Here is a 14,234-nt window from a genome sequence, read left to right on the forward strand (position 1 = left end):
GAATGTCAACATCTCCTCCCCCTTATTTCCACTCTCAGTTGTGTGGATGTGTGTGTGTGTGTGTGTGTGTGTGTGTGCACTGGTTGACTCCATCTCATTTATTCTGCACTTGTGTTTGCTCTTTGGTGAAATAATTGCAAACCTCGGCGTCGATGATAATCCGCGGAGATTCTGTCGTGCTTTTCTTGGCCCTCTGTGGGCTTTTTTCAGGTGTGTGTGTGTACAGTGTGGTGTGTTTTGTTTCGTGTTGCTGCGCAGAGAGAGTGAGCTTGTTTGCTTTGCAGGCAGATGGACTGAGGTTATCTTATGAGCCGATAAAACCTGCTCACACATGCAGTCGTGCATCCATGACTCCAGAGGACATTACGCTGACTTGTATGCATTTCCAGGAGACTTATTCTGACTTTAATCATAACTATTCCCTGCCTGACCTTCTCCCTAGCATTAATCTAAACCTAACCTCACCCTAAAACATATCTTCACCTTAAAAAATGGCATTATGGGAACACTATGGATCTTGTAAGGTCTACATGTCCCCATAATGTGACTGCGGAAAACACAGAGATCCCCACAACATGAGAAAAACCCACACACACATCCACACAAGTACTAAGATATCAACGCTCCCTTGTGCTGCTTTTTGCCAAGTCAAGATTAGAAGTTGACAAGTCTTGGCTCTGCTCCCATAAGGCAATCTGGAGCATGGGTCTGTGTGTCTGCAAGTCAGCGAGTTATTATCACGGGAGAACAGGAAGCATTCATCTTAAGTTCAATTTCTGTGTTTGCATTGGATTTAGCAGCAGCAGTAGCTGTTGTAATGTGCTGCGTCTTTCAGTCGATTTATTTTATCCTCAAGAGGCCCGTTAACACACACACACACACACAACACGAGACAAGATGTCGTAAGTAGGCAAACATATTCAGTAAATTCAATACAAAGCTAAATGAATTTTTAATGATCCCTGAGGGGAGATAAGGTGGTGCAAAAATAAAATCCAAGAAATGAAACAAATTGATTTTTGGGGAAGCTGCATATTTATCATGCTAATACACAACTTTATTCAGCTCTGGAGACCTCTTCCTGTGTCATACGGTTTAGCAGATGCACCCTGAAGATGATTTTCTGATATATTTTATATTTATGTCAATAACTTCATTTTCAACCCAGTCTCACAAAAATGTATGACTGTCGCAAAACAGGCTGTGAAATATTGAGATGTTTTTTAGAGGGCATTCTTTTATTGTAACTCTTTTTATTAGATCAATCCTTGCTTGGAAAATGCTCAATCTCTTTTGGACACTACACCTTCATTAAATTGAATTTAAACTACAAAAGTGCCAAAGTGCCACCTTTACACATTTGTCAAAACAAATGCATTCTGCACTATGCCCAAAGAAGAAGCACAGATAGTTAAATTGCTCTTTGAAAAGCTGTATTTCCATCCCTGGGGGAGAGCGCAACAAATCTGAGCTTGCACCTCAATGTGCTCTATAAGCTGAAAGAAGTATTAGTTTCTGGAGATGATTGCTGACCTTTTAATCATGACCTACTTAACTTCAGATCAAATTTCTGTGAACGCCAAAGGGTTCAAAGTTGACTTTTATCCAAAAAAAAGGTTAGAACTGAGGTGCTTTTGTCAGCATTTTGTGGTGCACAGAGCTGTGCATCACTGAAAAACAAACATTTGGACTTTGTGATAAGATGAAAAGTTAATCCACAGTCACTGCAATAAATCCTTTTTGACCCTCTATCCCCAAAACATCTTAAAGTGAATCCAACACAACCTCACTGACTGTTAGGACTATTATAAGAAATAAGCCTGACTTCCAGTGCATGATGTCATTGTGTTAAAAAAAAGTAGTGTCAAGTTTTTCCTTCAGGTGGAGGTTTCTTTTAGGGCAAGTAAAAACACAGTCCTGTTGGATTCTTTGCCTGTTGGCTGCCTCCTCGTCTTTCTCTCCTTGTATGTCATTTGCTTCTTTTTTTCCCTCCCCACTCTGTCTTTCTTCGTTTTCATGTTCTTTGTTCTGCGTGGTGTAATGACTGGTGGGGATGGCCAGAGGCAGCTAAAAAAGGCTGCTGCTCTATCTGCTGGTTCTGCTCTCAGCTGAGCTATTACTGTCTGTTTTTTTTTCCTCTAATGGTAGAGAGAGAGAGGAAGGGAGGAGGACCTGGATTGAAACCCACAAAATTGCGAGGACATGCTTTGTGAGTTGCACCACAGATCTCCCAAAGGTTCCCTGTTTTTTTTTTTTTTTAGAAGTTTCTTGAAACATAAATTCCCACGAGAGGCCTCGCGTCTGCTGCATGCATTTGCCCCTGAAGCAGGTGGAGTTTCAGAAACTGAAAACTCTTAGTGCAGAAAGGTCACACCAACTATTCGGATATTCTGATAGCTGCTGAGATATCAAATAATGTCAAAATTAGTCACATCTTATTTAAGGATTCCTGGCTCTGGTACTCCAATGTTATTTTGAGGCCTGTGGACACATGCTGCTGCCAGCCCTCGCTGCAGAAATATAAGGATTTCACAGTCTGGTAGTTTTTAGGAGTGGGAGTGTAAATGTCTTTAAAACAAATGTATGGCAGGCACATAAACCTTGGAAAGCCACAACTTGTCATTTTTACTCCACGGTTGTTTATTGACTAAACCAGTGGTGATCAAAACTGGGGTCGGGTCACAAGATTATTTCCAGAAATCAAATAATTTTTACAGCTCAATATTGTATTTGTGCTATATACTGTATTATAGCATAACTCAACACTACAGTTTATATATGGAGGCGACTTTGACTGATGTATTCTGCCTCAAGCCTATGATAAATTATGCTAAAATAATATTACTGTGTCAGGCTGTTGTGTTCTTTTGTGTAATGTTCCTATTAGTTTGCATCTGTACATTACTTTTGTATGCTTCCACCAAACCCAGAGATGGTGGATAGTCTTTGGTGCGCTATTTTGAGGGTCGGGGGCTGAAAAGTTTGGGAACACCTGGATTTAACAGCGAGGATATTAATTATTAATTAGCTTTAGAGATGTTGGGTTTTCTGTTGTTACCCTCACATATGTTCTGACTTTTTGTCTAAATATTATACGACTCTAACAAAATAGCCAAAAAGCAATTGAATGTGAATGAAGATGATAAAAAATGATTGAGCATTAACAGCTTGGTAAATGGCTTAATTTGTGTTTTACAATAACAGATGAGCTCTACGTTGTAGCCGCAAGTTGGTAGTAATTTTAATGGTTTTTTTGGGGTTTTTTTTTAAGTGCTTAATGCTGTTGAAAAATTGCATTTGGACAGTCATAAAATCAATTCCATGCCATCCCAGATAACCAAAACACAACTAATTGGTAATTTTTCCAACCGGTCTCAATACAGTTTGTTTTATTGCTGAATGGGAACCAAGCCTGAGAGGGATTGCGTGTCTGTGTGTGTTGTGACGGCAGCGCAGACTGTAGACAGAGGCACAGTAGTGTGTTGTTCTGCTAAGATGATGATGCCACCATCTATTCAGTAGATCGGGGCTCCCTGCCAGTGACAGAGTCAAGCCTGAAGCCATTGTTCTGTATTTCTTCTTGGCTTAGGACGTACTGTACATGCAGGATGCAACAATCATAAGACTTCAGTAAGAAAACTGTTACACAACACACAAATCAGTTTGGTAAAATTGCATATATGAATCGTATTATTGTGCACTAAATCTGAAATGAATCTTAGGTTTTTTTTACACTTTTTGAAACAGCATATAGCCGAGGTTTTGTTACTAGGGAAGCAGTAGAGGTCATAAAACACTTTCTGGGCTAGTCCTATTATTCATCCTTAAAATGGGATCACTTCTGGAAAATTAAGTGTCAATAAAAATACCTCTCCTCAGCGAGCCCTGGGAGTCCCCTGACTGCACACTGACAGCTGCAGCTTTAGAATACAAAGAGGAACCCAAACAGCCTGTTTGTGAAATCATGTGAACATTAGTAATATTTTAATGTTTGTCTGGCTGCTGATGTTTCTTGAGCCTTCCTAATTCAGGCGCTGGCTTTGGGGATGGGCGCACACATGGACTCACACACACACACACATTCCAGGCCACTGTTGGCCCTGTGACCCAGTTGTTGTTTGGCATGGTGTGTGTGTGCTTGCCAGCCTCTGTCCTGTGTGTGTGTGTGTGTGTGTGTTAGATGCCCCTCAGCAGTGACAGATGGGGCTTTGGTAAACCCTGACTATAATGCCTGATAATAGAGCTTGGATTCCCTCACATAAGTGCACACACACACACACAGACGTGGTTGCAGAGTGGCCGGCGGATCTTTGCTTCTCAACAGGCTGACACACACAAACACACATATAGGCACAACTGGCCTTCTCTCTGCTGGCATTTGATACCAACACAGCAACTTTTAACCCTCCACGCCTCTACCGAGTGCCTTCAAGTCTACATGCCAAGTCAGTCGGTTCCATTTGGTGCATACCATAGCAACTGATGAAGTGTCTGAGCGTCTCAGTGACGCCTCAATGCTGGACTCAGTGGCATCCACCCTTTGTATTTCTACTGTTAATGTCTTCCTTTAATCTTTGGATAAACTTGATCCTCCACTTTTTGTTAATTTGATGCTGTGCAAACTCAGGATGAACACCAAGATCATAAGTCACTGAGCTGTGGCTAAACTCCTGCAGCATCCAAAACATGTTATCTAACATGTAGAAAACTGATGAGTGTGTAGCGGAAAACACTGAATCATCACTGGTTTGTAGATGCCACTATAAAGGATATTTTCAAGTTTTCAACCTTGCTTTTTGCCTTTTAATGTGGCTCTAAGTGCCACGCCAACGGTGCCCTCTTCACCTCTGTCGTTGAGATTCAAGGAAATGAGGATAAAACAGCTTGTCAACAGCATTTAGTCGTGTGATTTAGCTCCCTGCAGCTTTCCAAAGAAATCACATTTTTACATGAATCCTTTTTTTGTGAATGAATCGAAAGAACAAAAGAAATTAGCAGCCTGCAATACCTTCAAATCTCCACAGTCCAAATTTGATATATAAATTGCAGCATTCCCATAAAACGACTACATTGTAAGTGATTCCTCCACTTAATTCCAGAAAAGCATCAGTAATCTATATGTTACAAAGGAAAGGGGGAAGGGGGCTTTTACACTTAAAGAAACCAGCTGCAGATGTGCAACCAGCCACCACATTAAAAACATACATGTTAAAAATCAACCCCATACAGAAAGAATTAACATGTTCTAGCGTCAGACTTTTATTTGATTTAGAAACATAAAGAAAACTATTTTCCTACTCGTCATGATTCCTAGAACAACGCAACCTTTGAAAGTGCTGCGATATTGACACAAATATCCAGACAGCTGACTCTTTCTGATGCATCATATGTTATATTCTGAATGCATTTTTTTCTGTCACTCGAACTCACGCCACTTGACTACACATTAAGCAAAAAAATAATACAAATGCTGATTTCAGCGACAAATCATGACGGAGATACTGTTATCAGTGGACCTGTTCATGTGCTTAACTCTATCACACTGTGTCTATATGTCTGTTTGTGTATGTCTGCGGTCACTTCTATGTGTCATGCACCTCCATGTCCAACCATGTCACGCTTGTTTTTGTTTGCTAGTTCTCAGCCAGGGTCCAGAGTGTGTGTTTGAGTGAACATCACACAGCCCTCCTGCTTCCTGTGGCTTTGAACTTTGACCAGCCACCAGCACTGGCTGCCGTTAACAAGCAGGGAACAGCTGGCTGCCGGCTTTGAACTGACAATGTGTGTTTAGCAGTGAAAACCTGCAGGAACATGACTTCAGAACAATGGAGGACGTCTGTGTATGTGTGCATGTGTGGAGAGTCACAGACATTAACAACTACAATCTTTCCTCACGGGACTTAATGATGCTGTTCACCTCTGAGTATTCAGCTAAAGTTTATCATGTTTCACAAATGGAGTTATAACATTTTAAGGGCGAGTTAGTGGTAATGAAATGTACACACGCACACAGAGGATTTAAAGGCTAACACTTACAATGACCTTATCCCTAATTAGGAAGCAAATTACACCAGCAAACACGAGCTAATGAAACAATATTGTCAAGTATGTGGTAAGACAGATGTTGCACATGTTGCTTTTCCAGGCGCTAATGTTACGTATAATGTAAATATAGCTGCAATGCATTGCACAAAATAGAAACAGCAACCAAAATGCCTTCACAAAGTTGATCAATCTACTTTAGATTTCCATCAAAAAGTCAAGATGAGCACATAAGGGATACTTCTATCGACAGAAAATAGCCTGTTTGTAAGGGAAGGGTGAATTAGTCTGATTACGAGGAACTCAGAGGGGTGGGATGTCCTATTTCCTGACATTTGGTAGTATGACTAAACTGAGACAATTTTGTCAGTTTCTTTAAATCCGAGTCATACCCACATTTGCCACTCAGATGAGCTCCAGGACCCCTTCATTGATACCAACAGTCATGTTCCAAATGTGTTATTTTGATTGGATTTTAAATATTGTTGCAATTAATTGTCATGCAGGTGAACAGTCAGTGTTTGATTAGTTTAGTAAACTTTGTATTTGGAGGCAGAACCTGGATGTTTCTATAACATTGAGCTAACTATTTTTCCATTACTATTTTTAGCAACTTATTTTTTTAAATCTATTACCTAGCACTTTTGAAACAATCTTTTACAATTTTTAGCATTTATCCATTGCTGTCAGCTGACTACTTTATTTCAACTGTTTTTCATGATTGCAATTACTGTTGCAACTAGGATAAAACTAACCTGTCTCATGATGGTCTGAACTCAGCTCATGTTTTCTATTCGTGAGTGAACAATGCATCATACGTTGAATTATGCTTCACAACAATGCAACCGCTGATCTGAATAGATCAAAAGGCAACATTGCCATTAAGGTCTGGCTGACGCATTCATTGTTTTTACAAACTGGTCTGTCCTCATTGCTGTTTTGCTCCCTAGTTTTTGTGACTCAGTGTGTTTTTGTTTTTTAATCAGACTGGAATTTCAGATTTTTTCAAATTAGTCAATATACCCCAGGGGGTACTTCTGCAGGCTGAAAATCACGAATCTAAATGGCTTTATGAGCTAAAATGTTAGTAATAATCCTTAATTGCTCAGGAAACTATACGTGCAGAACTGCAGCCACTGCTGTGTTGGATGTTAATAGTGTGAGTCAAGTTCATTTTCTTATCCAAATACTGGAAATTTGACTAACCCAAGGGTTTGTTTACGACCTGATTCATCGTGTGACTGCATATTATCTCAGTGTGACAATGAAAATATTCAATCTTAGAAAGAAAATACACTTGATTGTACGTCTGACAGTGTGTATTTTACAGTGGTGCTGCTACTGACCCCCCAGCTACAGACAGGTCACCTCCACAGTATCAGCTACCACCAGGCCAACGCATTAAATATGTAGGCATGTGTAAAGAAACCCTGTCCTCCATTTCATCTTATTGAGACGCGAGCACCTCTACTCTCTTTTTTCCGACTGCCTCATACCCCGTCTTCCCCTCCTCCTCCTCCTCCTCCTCCTCCTCTTCACTATCTTTTCACCCCTCTAAATCCAGGGCTTATTCTCTCACACATAACAGACACACACACAAACAGGAGTTCAACTGGAGACAGTCAAGTGTGTGAAATGGCTTGGGTTAGCTCTCTGCTATGTGTTTAACAATTTCTCTTATATTTTACCTCAAACCTGAGATGATGCATGTAAGTTATCACATGCTGTATGTCACCTTCATATCAGCTATGACACATAATTGAGTGCCACTTTGACTTTAAACTTCATGTAACTGCTGAGTAGAAATCCAGAGAATCTTGTAGAATTTGATAGAAAATGGTTAAAGGGTCTAATATTTGGTCTTAATGTGAAGATTGTTGGGTTATGTATTATTCTGCCCCTCCGCTAAGCCCCTGAAAAAAAGGATGAATGAACTGGGGAAGAGGTGTCAGAGCCTGGGGGAAGGGTCCAAGGAGGCGGAGGGACATTCTTTCTCGGCCCCCCATAATCACTATTTGTGTTTGGCTGCGTTGCCCCACTTCCACTGTGTGTGTGTGTGCATGTGTGTGTATGTGTGTGTGTTGTTTGGTGGGTAAAAGGGTTCACTTTCAGCCTCGCCGCTATAGTTAAATTTCATTCATTCCACTGAGGACAAAGCAGGGAGTTTGAGAGTTTGAGCAGCAGTGAAAAGCTGCCCGACGCCTGAATGTCTGATATATCTGCACCATTCGCTTCTGTAGTGCACAAACCACGTGCACTGGGTAGTTTCTTTAGCTTAATGAAATTGCGTTCCTCTATTTTTTCCTCTCTCTTTCCCTATGTATGTATGCATAGCATAAAATATAGTCACCACATCATATGATCTCTGGTAAGTAGCTACAACAAGGCCTGTCTGAATCTTTGCAATGAAAACATTAGATATCAAAAGTATGTTGCCAAAAGAAACATATATAAACCTACAAAAACAAAGCAAAAAAAGAATATTTGATATGTAAAACATCTAAAGAAACACCTGTATTTTCTGAAGTTGTTTGTCATATGGTGTATTAGTGTCAAACTTAATTCATATGACAATACGAGAGCATTCCTGTTTTCATGTCTTTCAGGATGCTGTTAGATGAAAACAAATACAACTGAATCACTGCAGGTGTTTTTTCATGCAACAACAAACTGTGTTTTAGGCATTCTAAAACATCTTTATTTGCTTGATTGCACCAAAAAGCATCATATTTTAAGCCCAATTAAATCATAGTTTAGCTTTAGATTACGTTACACCAGAGATTAAATTTAAAACCTCTCTTTCACCTTAGTTTCTACTGTAAATCCAAAATGAATTGAAATCTGTTGCCAAACTGCAATGTGCATTTCTCCCTGTTTTCAGATGATCATTTGTTAATTGAGAAATAATCTGCAGATTAGTCCGTTTAGTTAGTCGCAGCTCTTGTTTCACGTTATCAGCTCCAATTAACTGAGAAATCTTTAATACTATAAAGAACTGGATGAAGAATGTAAAGAGCCATCACCTAAATGAAGAGGTTCTTCAGATTTTTAAGGCCAGTTTTGACTATTGTATAAAAGTCAAACACACATGCACAAACGTATATCCAGAGAGTCAGACAGTGCTGCATGTCTGGCCGCAGTCCAGAGTTTGGGTTTTAGCCATGGCTTACAGCCTGACACACTGAGCTGACAGCTGGCCCACTGAGCCCATGAAACACACACCATGACATATGACAACACACTTGCTCACACACAGCCGGCCTGCCATATATCATATATACATGTCAAACATTAAGCATTACAACATTGCGTATTGGCTCCTTTAGGCTTTGTCTCTCGAGGAAAGTACACTTGCTATTCAAATTTCAAACGCCTCCTCCCTTCCCTTCGCCTTTTCCTCTCTGGTTTCTGCTGTAGTAGAAGTTAATTATAGCAGAGCTGCTGTTTTTTTGGGTAAATTACAGGCTGGTTGACTTTACCAGAGGCTCAGTGGTCTGTTAGAGCCTATTAAGTGGACCTGCAACATTAACCATCTCGCTTAACTGCTTAAAAGGTTAAAAACACCCGCTTGTAGAACTTTACTCTTTTCTGGTGTATCTTTCTTCTCTTTACTGTTTTTCCTTCGTCAGTATGGTTGTTCAAGTGTTTCCTCTCTGTGCGTGTCTGCAGAAACTGAATGATTCCTGAGTCACTCTTCTGACATCTTTAAATTAATCCCCCCAAACCTGGAGCCTTGCCCACGACTTACTGGCATTATTACTGTATGTGTGTGTGTCAGTGGTTGTTGTATGTACACCTCCAGGATAATAGATTCCTGCCTGACAACAACTACATGCATTGTGTGTGTGTTCTGCTTGTGTAGTCATTGTAAAGTCATTGCAAAAATGGGCCAAGTGTGTCCCCAAACATGCTGTAAACAGCTGCCGATACTCTCACACATGCTGCTCTATGCGAAGTGTGGAGGACACGTGAGAGTTGAGATTTACCGTATGTAGTATGAGTCACTGTCTAGCCAATGGTATGCTGACACAAGGTATATAGCATTACTGAAGATGTAAGCTCTTAATCTGTCGGGTTTTCTCATCGTATGGAGCGGCTGGAGCGTCCTCGGTGCCGCCGATTACCAAGATCCGTGAAAAAAACAAACATCAACACGTGCATCTTTGACAAGCTTGAGGTATTGTTGTTTTGTGATCACATGCAAGGCTTTGCTTTGCTCTCCCACTTAGCCTCTTGACTTGCAAGGCTTCAAGCTGTCGCAAAGAAGTTATCTAGTCTTTGCAGAAAACGCTGCACAACTTTTGCACCTGTTCCAGTCCTCTCTACTCATCAGTGAGATTAAAACAGCAATCTGCCCCCATCGTTAAAGCCTCACAATCTGTCTCTTGGGGTGATTTTTTAAAATTCTGAACAGTTTGTTTGCTTTGCACTTCGACGGTAATTAATGCCTCTCCCTGCCAGTCCCACCATACTGCCTGGAAACCTTGCCACACTCCGCTCACACCAGCCACAGTGCCAGCCTTTGTCTATATGCGCTCGCACTCTCCGTAGCGATCCCCCATCGTACGCACTGAGATGACAGACATTAAAAATTCTCAGCTTTCGTTCACAGATGCACACATTGCAATTAACAATCCAATCCTTGGCGTACACGGGTCACACATGGCAACCAAATGGGAGGGAGGGAGAAAGCTTTTTCTCTGTCTCTATCTTTCTCTACATGTCTCAGAGGGCTAAATGAGATTACTGTAATCCAGCTTGACCAGAGGGAAGAGGAAATCCAAATGCTGTTTACTTCATCCCCTTTTCGTGTCTCTACCTCACTTTCACCCCTCTCCTCCCTTTCTCTTTTTGGATTGTCCTTGTCTTTTTGCTCTCCTCTTGTTTTACAGCTGAAATGCCTTTACATTAATAAACGTATTTTTAAAGAAACCCTTAAATAATCAGCCTTTAACGCTGATCTTGTTTCTGTTTATAGTCTAACAGTGTTACTATGAGGCTGGAACAGATCACAAAGGCAGGGATAGTCGATGAATTGGACGTATGAGTAATAAAAAAGGTCAGCAGTTGGCTATAAAGAACAAAAATGCTCACACTGGATTACTGAGTTCATTTCAGAATGCGGTCAGAGTGCTCCCTGCCGCCTGATTTTTTTTTTCTATTCTCTCTTCATCTTTGCTGTCTCATCCGATTTGACCTTTATATTGGTCGGCTAACAGAATAAACAGCACATTTTTGTTGTCTGTTCAGTTCAGTTGAGGCTGAATGCTGAGAACCTCCAGCTATAATCATAATAAGTGATAACATTTTTAAGAATTCTGTTTCTGTCTCTCTGTCTAGATGACATCATGCAGAAGGATGGTCCTCTATGTGCAGCGGAAATCGGCTCTGAACTCCAGAAGCAGTTTGCCATCCTGCCAGGTTGGTTTGATTTGTCTCTCCTGACAGCACAGTGGAAGCTGTGCACTCCGTAAACCGGCGCTGCAGACGGCCGGTTCCAGCCAAATATAACTAAGTGTTCTTTTATGTAATTGTACAACTTGTGACTTAGTGATAATAACCTTGCAAGAGGCGCCCATTTGAAAGTAATTCAACAAATTAACTGCAACTTGTCGCAGTTTTTTTCCCCCCGACGTTTTTATTCTAAGCTAAACTGCAAGAGGAGCCAGTATTTTAAATTCGCTTGATAAATCCAATCACATGAAACAATGTGACTTTGTTAAGAGACGGTGTTTGACCTGAGGTGAGGTAAAGTGGTGAAATTCAGGATGAACGAGTGACCCCAGATAGACGTTCTTCCAAATGCGCACCATCGATTAGATTAGACTGGACAATTGGCTTGTTGGTGCGAAAACTTACTTAGGTAAACTAAATAGGACTTTACGTAAAGATAACGCAAACTGGGGTTGTTAATGCAACAGACCTGCATTCTTTGGAGTCAGTTGAAGTTCATTTTTCTGTGCGACTCTGTTTTCTCAGATCTTCCCTGTTAGGTAAATCTGTTGAAAGCTTTGAAATGTTGACAACCTATTTTTTATTTATTTCTTTATTTTATGTCAAACACTAACTAAATTAAATAATCAAACCATCTAGGACAACAGAAAAACCTGCAGGACACAGATTTGTCATGTGGCTTCCAGAAATAGTCCTACTCGGTCAACTGGCTTAAAAGTGTCATTATTTGAAAGACCTAAACTTCAGAGATATGATCAGTCTTCTGTGTTTTCATCTTTTTGCACATGAACCTTTTTTAGCAGATGAAGTTCGTCATAGGGACATAGCCTGCAGCTGAGACCGAGTGTCCACAATCTCTGTATTGTTTGTTGTTTTCTTATTCAACCAACAATCCAAAATTAGAAAACAGAAAAAAGCAATTTGTTTGTTTTTTTTTTTCATTTAGGATTCCAAACAGCCCCCACATAACAGCATCTTTTTTCTTCTTTTGATTTTATGCTCAAGTCAAACATAGGAATTTTGAAAAACAGGCCACAGATGAAGTCAAATTTTGATATTTAATGTCTTATTTGTTCAACCAGAAAGATACTGACTTTATTGTGTGGTATGCCTGATAAGCTTGCAGTGATGGCACTACCTTTAATGAATTTACGCTCAATATATGTGAATAATTTTTTCAACAAGGTATTTTTAAAAATATTGAAAGTCTTCTCTTTTGCAGAAAGGAAGCTTTTGAAGAAACAGAAAGTCTAACATTGCCACTGACACACTGAGATAGACTCTGGGCAGGAACATGAGCACTGTGCTTATTTGGTTACAGTTTGGAAGATTTCTTTTTGGATGCACTGACAACATGCCTGGATTAGGACGATACTTATAAATCAATAGCAAATCCTGTTTTCATTTTCTAAGATTCTCAATTGGATATGAAAATAACAAACGATACATCTCATGGTACCTGCCCCAAAAAACTCCCAACATAACTGAAAAGCACATTTCAGACAAACTGATGAGATAGTGTATGAATTCATGTGAACACGGAGTCACTGCTGAACTGTAAAGCTCCAGGGCAAAATCAGGCTGCATGACGAAAGAGACGAGCCAGAAACGAGAGAGTTGGACCCCTCCGTAGGAAAAGTTTCACTTTTGTCAGTTACTGATGACAGGTTGACCCAGATACACACAATCACAACCAACCACTCACACACACACAAAGCAGCGTGAAACACACACATATCTACGCAGAAACGTGCACACTTCGGGCCCTGTGTTGGGTTACCATGACGATAATGCCTGCCCTGTAACGGCATGTGAATAATTCAACACCACGATGATGTGCTTTGCAACCTGACCCACCGACGAAAGAGAACGCCAAGTGTGTGTGTGTGTGTGTGTGTGTTTGTGTGTGCGTGCATCTGGCCCTTTTAATTTCACTCTTTTGCCCTGATAACACAGTAAAAAGTTACATCTAGGGGCTAATGTCTGTTTTTCAGTATGAAATACATCTATTACAGTCAGTATTTGTGGTATTTAACCTGCAGCAGTTTACTGAGTAAACATCCACATTTAGTCCAGTTTACTTTGCAAACTTTTTCTATACAGCTCTATTGGGTGATTTGCTTCTATTATCCCAAGTTAATTCCTGCGCAAAGGTAAAACAAGAGCAAAATATAAGTCAAGGTGAGGAATAAAGGGACCAGAACGACTACAGCCACTACATAATCGTTCTGTATTAATCCGGGTGAAGCTTATTTAGAATTTTGAAGAGATTAGAAGATCAAAAGTCAATTTTTTCCATCCAGCTGTCATGAGGTCAATAGGAAAGCACCAGGTTGACACTGCGCCTGCATGTGACTCTGCCTGACCTCTGTGTGATCTCTCCCCTGACCTCTGTGTCTCCAGGGGGCCGTGGGATGAACGGCAGCCCCATCATCGTCTTCCCAGAATTCCCGGCTTTCAGCGAGCTGGAGGAGGAGGAGTTTCAAAACGTCCTCAGCTACCTCACCAGTGTCCCCAGGTCAGTGTCTCTCTCTAACACACACACATGTACAGCGAGCTTTCTGCAGCCTGACAACAAACTGAGAAAGTAGTCGGTCCAAAGTGATCTGAGGTGCACTACCATGTGGAGCCAACAGATGTCAGCACAATACAAAAGGCCTGATGGAAGGAAAGAGCCACAAAAGAGACATTAAAAATTGATTTTAAACAGAAATGCAGATGGAGCAATTTTGAGAATA

The 14,234-nt window shown here is 40.6% G+C and overlaps 1 protein-coding gene across 5 annotated transcripts in view; it reads left to right on the forward strand.

Moving 5' to 3' along the window:
* Positions 1-14,234, forward strand: part of mcf2la (mcf.2 cell line derived transforming sequence-like a) — a 53,548-nt gene that overhangs the window by 16,148 nt on the left and 23,166 nt on the right. For all 5 annotated transcript variants that reach the window (XM_008281037.1, XM_008281038.1, XM_008281034.1 and 2 more), the window contains 2 exons: positions 11,383-11,463; positions 13,900-14,014. In XM_008281037.1, the coding sequence (XP_008279259.1) occupies positions 11,383-11,463; positions 13,900-14,014 (196 nt within the window). The remainder of the gene's footprint in view (positions 1-11,382; positions 11,464-13,899; positions 14,015-14,234) is intronic.

This window comes from Stegastes partitus, unplaced genomic scaffold (assembly GCF_000690725.1).
Source record: "Stegastes partitus isolate 25-593 unplaced genomic scaffold, Stegastes_partitus-1.0.2 Scaffold220, whole genome shotgun sequence".
Taxonomy (NCBI): domain Eukaryota; kingdom Metazoa; phylum Chordata; class Actinopteri; family Pomacentridae; genus Stegastes; species Stegastes partitus.